Source organism: Channa argus, chromosome 1 (assembly GCF_033026475.1).
Source record: "Channa argus isolate prfri chromosome 1, Channa argus male v1.0, whole genome shotgun sequence".
NCBI classification, from domain to species: domain Eukaryota; kingdom Metazoa; phylum Chordata; class Actinopteri; order Anabantiformes; family Channidae; genus Channa; species Channa argus.
In genome coordinates this window covers 9,242,856-9,253,904 of record NC_090197.1, presented here as the reverse complement: position 1 = coordinate 9,253,904, position 11,049 = coordinate 9,242,856, and the positions used below count along the sequence as shown (strand labels likewise).

The following is an 11,049-nucleotide window of genomic DNA, read 5'->3' as shown; positions in this document are numbered from 1 at the left end:
GACGCAGCAGTAATGAAATTTGAACACAAGCATATATATCGACAGGTGGGAATGCTGATAGGTGTCAGCTGTACACTTGTGATCCGTGACGCATTTTAAAACGGGGTCAATGTGACACCATGAAGCCACATTTGAGTCTCATTCTGTAGCTACTGTTAATCCCAAAGTTGGCATATTGTAGCTTTAAGCTGCAGGGGCTGGTGGAGGTGTGAGTGGCAGCCCCACACGGACACTCAGGCACCATGAAGGTATAAATTTGTATAAGGAATCATGCTAATCAGAATAAATTAACATGATATAGCTTTATAAATAGGTTCAGCTGAGACATTTCTTCATGTACACAAGTATCAAATAACAAAATACAATAAACAATATGAATTTATAACCTGTGACTGAGGTGCTTCCTGTGTCCAAGATTGTAAAACATGACAATTTAGAAAAGTTTGAGATGTTGGGTTATGCAGTTATTATATACCCTCTATGTCACCAAGCATGACAGAGAGATAGTTTTAATTTTGACATGAATGAATCATTGTCCATAACTTTGACCATAACAACGTTTTTAGTCCCTGCATCACTTTCAGTGCTTATGTAGAGAAGCTGCACTGTAGCACTGTCTCTGTGACAGGATGACAGGAGCCATTGTTTGAATGGAAACGATCTGTCTGATCTTTTGTACAATAAATTGTCAACTGTCTATGTAAATTGACTTTTTATTTTTTTATTTTGTAGCCCTCCAGGATGAGGTGTTTTTGCAAAATACTTCTCCCCTAATCTAGATTTTTTTCCTAACCCATAAGTAAGATACAAAACACTTATTCAGCAGAAATTTTGCCAAATTAGATTTTTAAATTTTCGCAGCTTTTTTTTTTTTTATATGCTGGAGAGAGACGTGCCATTATGCTATCTTGTTACTGAGGGGCTAAGTGGCTTCTTTGGCCATATTCCATCTGACTGGGCTTGTTATAAAATTCCACAGCAGCCTGTTTGAGTTAAGAAACAACAGCCAGGAGAGATAAGGTTACGAGTAATAATATTCCCTGTCTGGCTCAACGACGTAGAAGAGTTAACAAATCTTAAAGGAGACAAGACTGTTCCTTACACCTGAGGTCCAACTTTCAATCATGTGTCCGAGCACTTTTGCAACATCAGCTCTTGCAATCTCCCAAGTTTCAAACAACATCAGCATCTTTGCCCGAAAATGACCTCAGACAACTTTTAGTCTTAAGTGATGCAGACTTCCCTGAACAGAGTGGTGAGTGCAGTTTTTTTTTTTTTTTTTTTCTCTCCTTGGGTGTGGTTCCATGCTGTTGCTAAAAATGGCCACATTTCTTTCAGCGCAGCTTCCATTTCTTACACATTCATTTTATTGTTGACCGTTCACCTCACGTTTCACATGCTTTCATCGCTTGGTGACACATTTCAAAAAAAGCTTTTAGTGTTAAGCAGATGAGTAAAGAAGTACACTTAAATAAGACCTAAAGGAGTATTTTGCATTTTTGATTACTTTCACTCCACTGCAATTTGGAGGACAACCTTCTACTTTATACCACCACATTTATTTCACAGTTTTAGTAATTGTAAAATAGTCACCTATTAATATTATTATTCTTAACATAGTTTCAATCTGCTCCACCTTTATCAGCTGCTGATTGTTATTAAGGTAGTAGTCTTCTTCTTCTTCCCTATAATTTTCACCTATAAAAGACTTAGTGGAACAAATGTGGACAACTACAATCAAATTGTATAATTTGCTGCCAATAATACTTATAATAATACTTATTGGAGCACTTGTGCTGATCCACTGTTAGTACAATTTCAAGCATGTACTTGCTTGAGTAAAGTATTTTTAAGTGGTACTTGTACTTGTACTGGAGTACCTGTTAGGTGATTACTTGCACTTAAAAGTACAAAATTTAAAACATATATCACCTCTCCAGTTCAGCCATTAAGGCATTTAGTCTTCACACATGGAGACTTGTATAAGCTGAACTTCTGTCACTGCTGATGCTGCAGCTATTGACAGTTCACAAAATTCACTTGAGTCCTGATGTTTGATTTGTCATTGTGGTCTGTCACTCCTGAACTCGTCCCCTCGTTTCTGCAGAAGTTCCATTAAATACAACACTGACTTCATCATCCAACAGACCTACAAATGTTATATTTGGTGACCCTTCATTACCCACTTGGCACCGGCGCCTCTAACGTCTTTCAGTCATGGCCGACGCTTCAGCTCCTCACAGCTCCAGCTCTTCAACTGTTTTCCTAAGATTCAGTAGTTTCAACTTGTTTGCACTTGCACTCTAATTATAGAATTGTTCCTGTTGATCAAACTTCCATTTTTATCATGATTTATTTTTACTTTCTGATATTGCTTTTGTCTTGAGTGAAACACATTTTGTTTGTGCACTTTTTTGTCACTTTTACAACAATTTTAGCCGGTTTGCTAGTATGTTTCTCCCTCTTCCCTGTAATGTGACTCTGCTCTTAGTGTCTGTAGACCACAATCAAGTAGATGCAGATTTCCTCGTGCCAACAGGCTTCCTCCACCTTCCTCAGCTACAAACCTGCCTATGGTCACCGCCTTTCCCTGGAGTGACACTGGCTCCATTCTTGACTAATGGAAATGACCTTGGACACGTGGAGCCTGTGCAGCCGCGACCAACAGCTAATAGACAGTAAAGTGCTGTTTGGCCTCCGGGAGCTTGTTGCTCAGCGTTGTGCCTGAGCTTCATTCCAGCTCCGGGACCTTTAGGGGGAGAATATGAGCCTCCCGGCCTTCTGCAAACGCTCTCCCTGCTGTGAAGACTCCTCCCTCGGCTGTAACCCAAGCAACAGCAACAGCCGTTCACAACAGGAAACAGAGCAGGGGATTCCGTCACAGCGAAGGAGAAAAAAGGAGAACATTGATGGGAGACAGGAAGTCTGACTGTTACACAGAGCAGGGGAGTGTGGTGGGGAGGGACCTGCTCCTCTGACGTGCTGAACAACACCAAAATATCCAAATCCACAGACGGCAACCAATAAAAGGCAATATTTATGATTCAAAAGAAAGCTATTTACTCCCTTAGAGCTCAAACTGACTAAAATTTAATTACAGGGCTGATTAACCCCAGTGACTCACATCTTACAAGACCAGGTGGAGATTTATTTTATGTCCTCCAAAACATAACTTTATTAATGTAGTGTTTCAGCATAGTAATATGACACTTTATCACTGCACCTTTTTGATGTTCTCTCAGCTCCACTACTTCTTCTTTTCATCTGGCTCTTGTCCTTCAGGCCACTGTAAACTGTGCCAAGAATCTTTGAAGTTATAGCCGATTTTTTTTATTTTATTTTTTTGGTCACCAAGAGAACTTGGACATTACTTAATGTCCCCCTGACGCCACATTTCTGGTCACGGTCTGAACTCAGCTTGAGGTCACGGAGACTATTTTTAATGTTTTATTATTATACATCCAGAAACACTTTATAAAATCCGAGTTATGAGTACACACATGGTGAGAGGGGTGTGTGCGTGAAAACACAAAGAAGTACAGTGATATTTTCTGGAGTTTTCTTCCAATTCATTTTTCCAAAACAAACAGGTGATTCAGCAGAGGGAAAACCAGTGTTTTGGACTAGTTGTTTCTCGGTTTATGAATAAGTTACAATGCCGTCCAATGTTCCGTCGTGTTTTTGTTCAGACACAAATAAAGCCAAGCACTGGATTCTGAGGGTTAGAACTGTGGAAAGAAAAGCAAGTTGAGGTCTTTTCCACCTCCCTTTGGCCAAACCAAGTCATACCGGGCAGAGTATTTTCAAAGTTTGGCAGTAGCCACAACGGGATGGCAGACGACAAAAATGTGTGGGTTTATGACAGGGAGACCACCCCCAACCCACCCACCCACCCACCCCAAAACGTTTACCCCTCCCAGACTTTTAAAATGATGATACACCAGTTGTGCAATGCTGCCGGCAGCGGAGATCACAGTGAGACGTGGAGTGAAAAATCTACTTAAATGTTTCCCGATGATCTACAGTCTGATTAAATTAGCAATGCGATTGTGTCACTCATAGGCCAAAAAAGATTGCGACATGAGCAATGTTGTGTTCAGTGTGTTGTTTTGTGCTTGTGTTGCCCTCCCAGCGAGGGTCAGCGCGATGGTCTCACCTTAAGTGAGTTTGACTTTAAAGATTGAAACCTGCTACAGTTAGAATGTGAAAATCCTGCAAAGCCAAAAAATGATTTTCACATGAAAGTGCTCTTGCACAAAAGTGGGCCACGGGGTCTGTTCCTCTCACAGCTCTGAGCCAGAGGGTTGCTGCCCATCTAAGTTGCCCAACAATTGCCCCATGTGTGACTGCCTTACACCCTCAATACTCTCTGTGACAATTAGTCTTTGGATTCAATAAAAGGCGTCTTGAGAGCAGCTGAGAAGCTCTGTGTCCTCCAGTGGTTGAACCTTGCTTCAGTAATGTCAGTACACACCTACCACATGAAGGACATCACTGTTTGTCAGCCTGGTATTAAATTCCTCTATAAACCTGCATCTGTTTTGATTCATTCATGGTCCATTTTTTCTGGATGGATGTTGCCAAGTTACGATTTAGAATTCACTAAGTCGTGTTTATGGCTCAAATATTTTCTCTCTTTTAGCTCTGTTTTTGGTCGCAGCTCCACAGGGAAATGTCTGGCTGCTAACTGTACCCTGGGCTCACCAATTAGTCACTTGCATCCGCTTGTTGCTGGGAATTTTCAATTGAACGTCAAAAGTATGTTTCGAGGGCGCCAGGGCAATGAAAAACAGCTGGGAGATAAAAGATGCTCTTCGGTGCAGAAGGAAATGACAGCACACGCAGACGGCTGACGAACTGAAGAATCTGCTCACATGGGCTGACAAGTGGATTCTGAGCATGTCAGAAAAATGGATAAAAGAGCCAGTGGATCCTCTCACGTTAGGGGTCAATTATCCAGGCCTGGACCGTCCTCTTGGAAGGTTGACTCATGCCGAGTTTACTGTAGATGAGGGTTTGTGGGCTGCAACCCTACCGTAACATCCCACTCTGTTTAATTGTTAACGTACAGTTTTCAGTCACCTTCGGAGGAGCAGCGCTCCCGTTTTTCCTTCCACATCGCACTAGTATCACGATCATCTAATGCGTATTCACTGGTGTCTTACTGGATCTAAATCCAGACATCACTTTAGTCACGTCAAACACCAGCTGAGCTCCTGCCATCTGTGCTCCAACAAAGACACTTAGATCTTTTTTTCTTTCTTTTTTTTTTTCTTGCCATCTTGGTCCAAAATCAGAATCAGGTGGGTTGGCTCAGTCTTTGTACATGCCACAGAGCAGGATTGAGTGGATGTTAATTGCTCAAATGTCCCATTTGCTGCAGCTGTGTGAAAACATCTGCATTTGTTAGGTTTCTCCTCAATTTATTTTTTTTTTTCAGTTTTCCTTTCATTTCTGACAACTGCGAGACCGTGAAAGCCTCGATAAAATATCAGATCTCAAGTTTTGACGAGCAGGATTTACAGGTTAACCCCTTTTAAATGGAAAATGTTCAAATGCTGTCATTTTTATGCAGTAATTAACACTCGTTTGTAGTTTAATTGTTGAAAGTTGCGACTCAAATTACCCCAGAGGAGCTGACACTGGCTTTGACAAGACGCGGCTTGAGATTTTACCTGTATTTATCTCCACTGACTTGAGATGATTCATAAATGCCTAAAAGACCAAAAGAAATAGTTCTGGTATAAATCACTTCAGTGTCTGTTGCCAGTGTCTGCAAAGAGCTGCAGTGTTGATATAAACATGAGTCTTCTGTTCAGTCGGCCGTGTCTGCTGCATCAACGCATGATGTTGGTGTTGTTTCTCATTACCAACTGTGCTTGCCTTTCAGTTGTGGCTCTGGATCCATCCGGCCTGCAGCAGCCTGTTACCAAGGTGTCCACAAACCAGCACCAGGCCTGGCTGGAAACACTACTAGCGCCGTCACTGCCCTGACGTCCATGAGTCAATCAGCTGCAGAGATGAGTGGAAGTGTTTACTGCGGCACAAGTTTCAGCTACACATCATTGTCAAGTGGCAACCCCCCCCCCCCCCCCCCCCCCCACCCCCAAAGCCCTGGTGAGAGATTTCCATGAGGTCAAAGAAACGAGTGAGCTTCTTTAAATGACTGGGAAGCCACCCAGCCACGTCCCCATAATGAAAGAGACAGATAGGGTTTCACAAGTGCTGTCACTCCCTCAGATCCTCTGCTGGAGGAGACGCTCGGCCAAAATGAGATCCCATTGGGTGAGGAAGGAATATTGCTTTGGATGTGGGGAGCGCATGCCATCGCGTTGCACAATGGAGACAAATGGGGAATAAGGGGCTTAAAGTGTTTGCGTCTTTGAACCTTTTGCATCTTGTACAAAAGATGGACTTAAAGATGGGTGTATGTTAAACATTTCAACATGTCCCGTTTTTCTTTTCATTCATTATTTTTGCACTTGATAAGTGATAAGAGCACTTTGCAGAACAAGACACTGAAATCCTTTCTGGTACAAATACACCTAAGGACCCATTAGCTGTAAAACATAACAAAAAATATATCTTTGCACCCTTGAGCTTTAAGGCTGTGACTTTTAAATGAAGAAACACCTTAACACTCTCTGGCAGAGTGGCAGGACACTAAGGATCTCAGCAAGCAGGGCCAAGCTGATAAGATGCCAGTAGTGCAGTGTTCCCACCTCAGGGGACGGACAGACTCTTAGAAAGCCACCATGTGACTCTTGTCATCACAGAAACCAGCGGCCTGCCGCCAGCTGCTGAAAGGTCCAGACCTGCCAAAGATAGTAACAACCCTGCCTGCTGGGACCGAATGCGCTGAGGAGTGAGAATACACAAACCACAGAGAGCGGCCTATGGAAAACTCTATGAAGATTCTTAGTTCAGCGTGTCAAATGACTGGGTACGGCACTGGATTTTTATAGAGTGCCTTTATGCAAGTATAGATAATTATGTGTTTCATGATCCGCAGACATGCAGTCTGTCAGCAGGAAGTGGAAAAGCAATTATTTGCCTTTGCAACAACTACAAACCCCAACGAGATGCACATAGGGTCTGAAGGGATGGTTCATGTTTTATATATATATATCAAGCTACGGGTTCTGGCATGTTTCAGCTCACCTGCGCTTACATCTGCTGCAATCCGACGACCCAGTAGCCTGTAAGTGGACGTATAGCTGCTGGGAGCAGATGAATGGCTGTTTGAATGTACAGTCTTCCTGAGGATTAGCCTGCACATAAATTATGATTTAGGAGATTCCACCCAGGTGACTCCTTTAAAAATGATGCCAAAGCAGAAGAGATGTAGCATCAACTTAGTGTCTTTTGACATATAGCTCGACAAATCATAGTGTTTATTGCTGTTTAGTGTCATTCTAACATATTCAGCAGGGTGTCCACCCTGGCTTTTTTATTACGTTTTTTCCAATCACCAAGTTTCGCATTTGGCTCAGCCGCGGCGAGGATTAAGTTGCTCGCCTCGGAGCCTTCAGGCTTCTCTTCCAGCTTTTTTATTTTTGTTGGTTTGTTTGTTTGTTTGTTTGTTTGTTGTGTTTTGCCTCTGGAAAGCACAGTGTGAGAGAGGATCTCCGCTGCCGGACCCATCCGGTGGTTGGACGCGTGGCTGCGTCAGAGCTCGGAGAGGCGGTGCGCCGCCGCCGCCGAGGTGATCCCCGAGTTTAAAAACGCAGAAGTCCTGTGCGCGTCGGAGCAGTGCGTCACAGCGATCCAGCAGAGGCAGGATACCCCGCCACAAAGTCCGATATCTCAGCGCAGCGGCGAAAGTAGCTTCTTACCGGAACGCTGCACGTTTTAACGTTTTTTTTTTTTTTTGACGCGTCTCGCTTAGGTTTTCTTTTTTTTTTTTTTTCATTTTGGATACAACTTTCCCCATTTGACATACATTTTACTACTGTCATTGCTCACTCTCGCTGTGTGCTTGTGGTGATACAGCAAGAAGGGATCCTGAGCAACAGCTGTGTGTGGGGGGGGATATAATACACTCCGCTATATGGATAAGGAATCGCTCTCATCTGCATCTGCGCTCACAGTTTGATCTCAGACGTTGCTCTCTGCTCCCAAGAAGAAGATGAAATCTGCCGAAGAGGGTGAGTTGGACTTTTATTTCCCACACTATGCTCTTTTTTTTTTTTCTTCAGTAAAGCTATCAACGTGGCATTTATTCAACTTCTCATCAGGGCCTGGCACTTCACAGCCAGGTGCGACACGCTGAACTGTGATGCTATATGGAATGATGGTCTCCCCCGGCAGTTTCCACCCTGCTGAACTAGCCCTGTGTTAAAAAGCAGTGGCGTGGATACAGCCTGCTGCCCCGCCCTGCTGATTTGGAGCAAGGGTGGGCGTGGTTCCAGTGCTGCGAGTCTCTCATCACTGAAAAGTGCTCCCGAAATAGTCGGGATTGAACGTGTGCTAATGAGTGGCGTGGCGCTGCAACGCTGGGACTCAGAGGCCAGTATTGAGCAGAGCAATGGTGCATTCAGGCCCTCGGGCTACCTGTTAGGATGGCCGCTAATTCACAGCACACTAACTGTGGAAAAGGAACATTTTGGTGCTACTGTGTTACGCACCGCAAAGCAATTTTTAAATGCAAGCTTTTCTCATTTTCTTTTATTGCAAGGAGTCATATGGTCCAATGGTGATGTCATAGTCTTTATAGTGGGGCCCCCTAATTCTTGTTAATTTACAGCAGACAGGAGCTTAGGTGACTGCATGTGTCTGCTGTCTCCATCCATAGCAATGTGCTGCGCCCTGCCTCGTGCACCGTACAACCACAACCCCCCCCCCCCCCCCCCCACCACCTCCCATGTTCCCCTTGCTCTGCCCCCTGCTCGTGACCTCAGCCTGTTTCATGTGACCCAGCATCCCCAGCCTGGGTACAGCGTGCACCTTTACAGCATGCAAACAAACGCCTCATGTCCTGTGTTTATTTTCAAAGGCTGCTGGAATCTGAAACTGGCCAACAAAAGCACCAGTGTGTGTGTTTTCATAATGTTGCAGTTTATGGGCTGCAGCATGTGCATTAAGTGGCATAAATCTGGCAGTGAGATGTGGAAAAAAAAAAAAAAGATCCACATGGTGAGGCCTTTGGTTATTTTTAGACTGGGGTTTTTTTTTTGGCTCCTTTATTAGTCTCTCCCACCTTATTTCACCCACTTTTGTACAATTTTAGCCATTCAGAGCCGTTTTTTTGTGACTGGGGTCAGTGAGTTTAGGGAACCCTCTGCTTCAGGAATAAGCTGGGGCCACATCGAGTAGTCAAGCTGTTCTTTTGCCATTATAGGCAACACGTCTGCAACAGCTCTCGTTAGGTTCTACTTGGCAACTGTCTCCCCCTCAGTAAAAGAGCCAGTGAATGTGTTTGATTATCATGGTAACAAACTCAATCTGTTTGCTTTCCAGAAGCATATGGCTACACGCCGAACGTCAGTCTCTCCCTCCCACTGGCCAATCCCTGTCTTCCTGCGAACTACCACGGCTCCACCATATCTGTCTCTGTTACAGAGCCTCACAGTTATGACACCCAGGATGATGTGAGAGCTGTCAGCTACTATTCCCCCACAAGCCTCCGCCCAAACGGAGCCCCGACCCTGGAGAGCCCTCGTATCGAGATCACAGCTTACGGGCAGTTTCCTGAGGATGAGGTGGAGGAAAGCAGCCTTCCTGTTGCCAAGCGAGTCAACTCCATAGTCACACTGACCCTCCCCAGTGCAGATGGCTACCGTGACCCCAGTTGTCTGAGTCCAGCCAGCAGCATCTCGTCTCGCAGTTGCCAGTCTGACGCCTCCTCCTACGAGTCGGGCTTCTCTTACAACTACGACAACTCGCCGCAGAACTCCCCCTGGCAGTCTCCCTCCGTGTCCCCCAAGGGCTCCACCCTTGCCCTGCCAGGCGATGGCTGTGCCTCTGGCGGCTCCCCACGCCACTCCCCTTCCACCTCCCCCCGCACAAACATAATAGACGACACCTGGATGGGGCAGCGTAACTCCAGGCCCAACTCACCTTGTGGTGCAAAGAGGAAGTACAGCTTAAACGGTAGCGGGGCTCCACACAAGCAGTACCCCTACTCACCCAACCACTCCCCTGGACCTTCTCCGCAGACCTCCCCTCGTCTCAGTGTCACAGAGGAGAACTGGTTGCCAAACACCAACCAGTACACCAACTCAGCCATCCTGGCAGCCATTAATGCTTTGACCACAGATGGAGTGGCTGACCTCGGGGAGGGGATCCCCATGAAGGCCCGGAAAACCAGCATGGAGCACAGCCCCACTGTCAGCCTGAAGGTGGAGCCTGTTGGAGAGGAGCTGGGTCCAGGGCAGCTCTGTGAGGATGAGCACCCCTCAAACCGCCTGTCATTAAAGAAGGAAGGCTACTGTGGTGGGTTTCTGGATGTGCCACAACACCCATATCCCTGGACTAAGCCGAAGCAATATGTGAGGTAAGTGACAGGGATTTTAGCCTTTAGCCATAGCTGTTAAAACCTGAAGTGCTCCATTTTATGTGCTAGACAATTATTAAAGACAAAAAAACGTAGGCACTATATGTGTGGCTCTCCTCTCATGGATTGACACAACACGTTGATGGGAATTAATTTGTTTGTAGTTTGGTTACAGCCTTATCACGAAGCTTGGCATATCACAGTGCTCACATTCTGCACATTCTTCTTAGATAAGTGCATCTAAAAAAAAAAAAAAAAAAAAAAAGCCTCCTCCTCTTGCCTCGTTAAGTTGACATGTTGGACATGTTTTCTCCCCCGCAGCCCGTCCCTGCCAGCTCTGGACTGGCAGCTGCCGTCCAGCTCGGGCACGTACAGCCTGCAGATCGAGGTGCAGCCCAAGTCCCACCACCGAGCCCATTATGAGACCGAGGGCAGCAGGGGAGCGGTCAAGGCCCTGGCAGGGGGACACCCAGTGATTCAGGTTTGCTAAACCTGCTGTTGTTGGGATGACTTAAGAATCGCTCTCGTCAATAGGCTGATTTTCACTGCCTAAA

The 11,049-nt window shown here is 45.3% G+C and overlaps 1 protein-coding gene across 1 annotated transcript in view; it reads left to right on the top strand.

Moving 5' to 3' along the window:
• Window positions 1-7,660: 7,660 nt before the first annotated feature.
• The window catches only part of nfatc1 (nuclear factor of activated T cells 1), a 36,891-nt gene continuing 33,502 nt past the window's right edge, over window positions 7,661-11,049 (top strand). Inside the window, exons 1-3 of the mRNA XM_067493423.1 lie at window positions 7,661-8,147; window positions 9,460-10,495; window positions 10,817-10,976. Coding sequence (XP_067349524.1) covers window positions 8,129-8,147; window positions 9,460-10,495; window positions 10,817-10,976 — 1,215 coding nt within the window. The 5' untranslated portion in view covers window positions 7,661-8,128. The remainder of the gene's footprint in view (window positions 8,148-9,459; window positions 10,496-10,816; window positions 10,977-11,049) is intronic.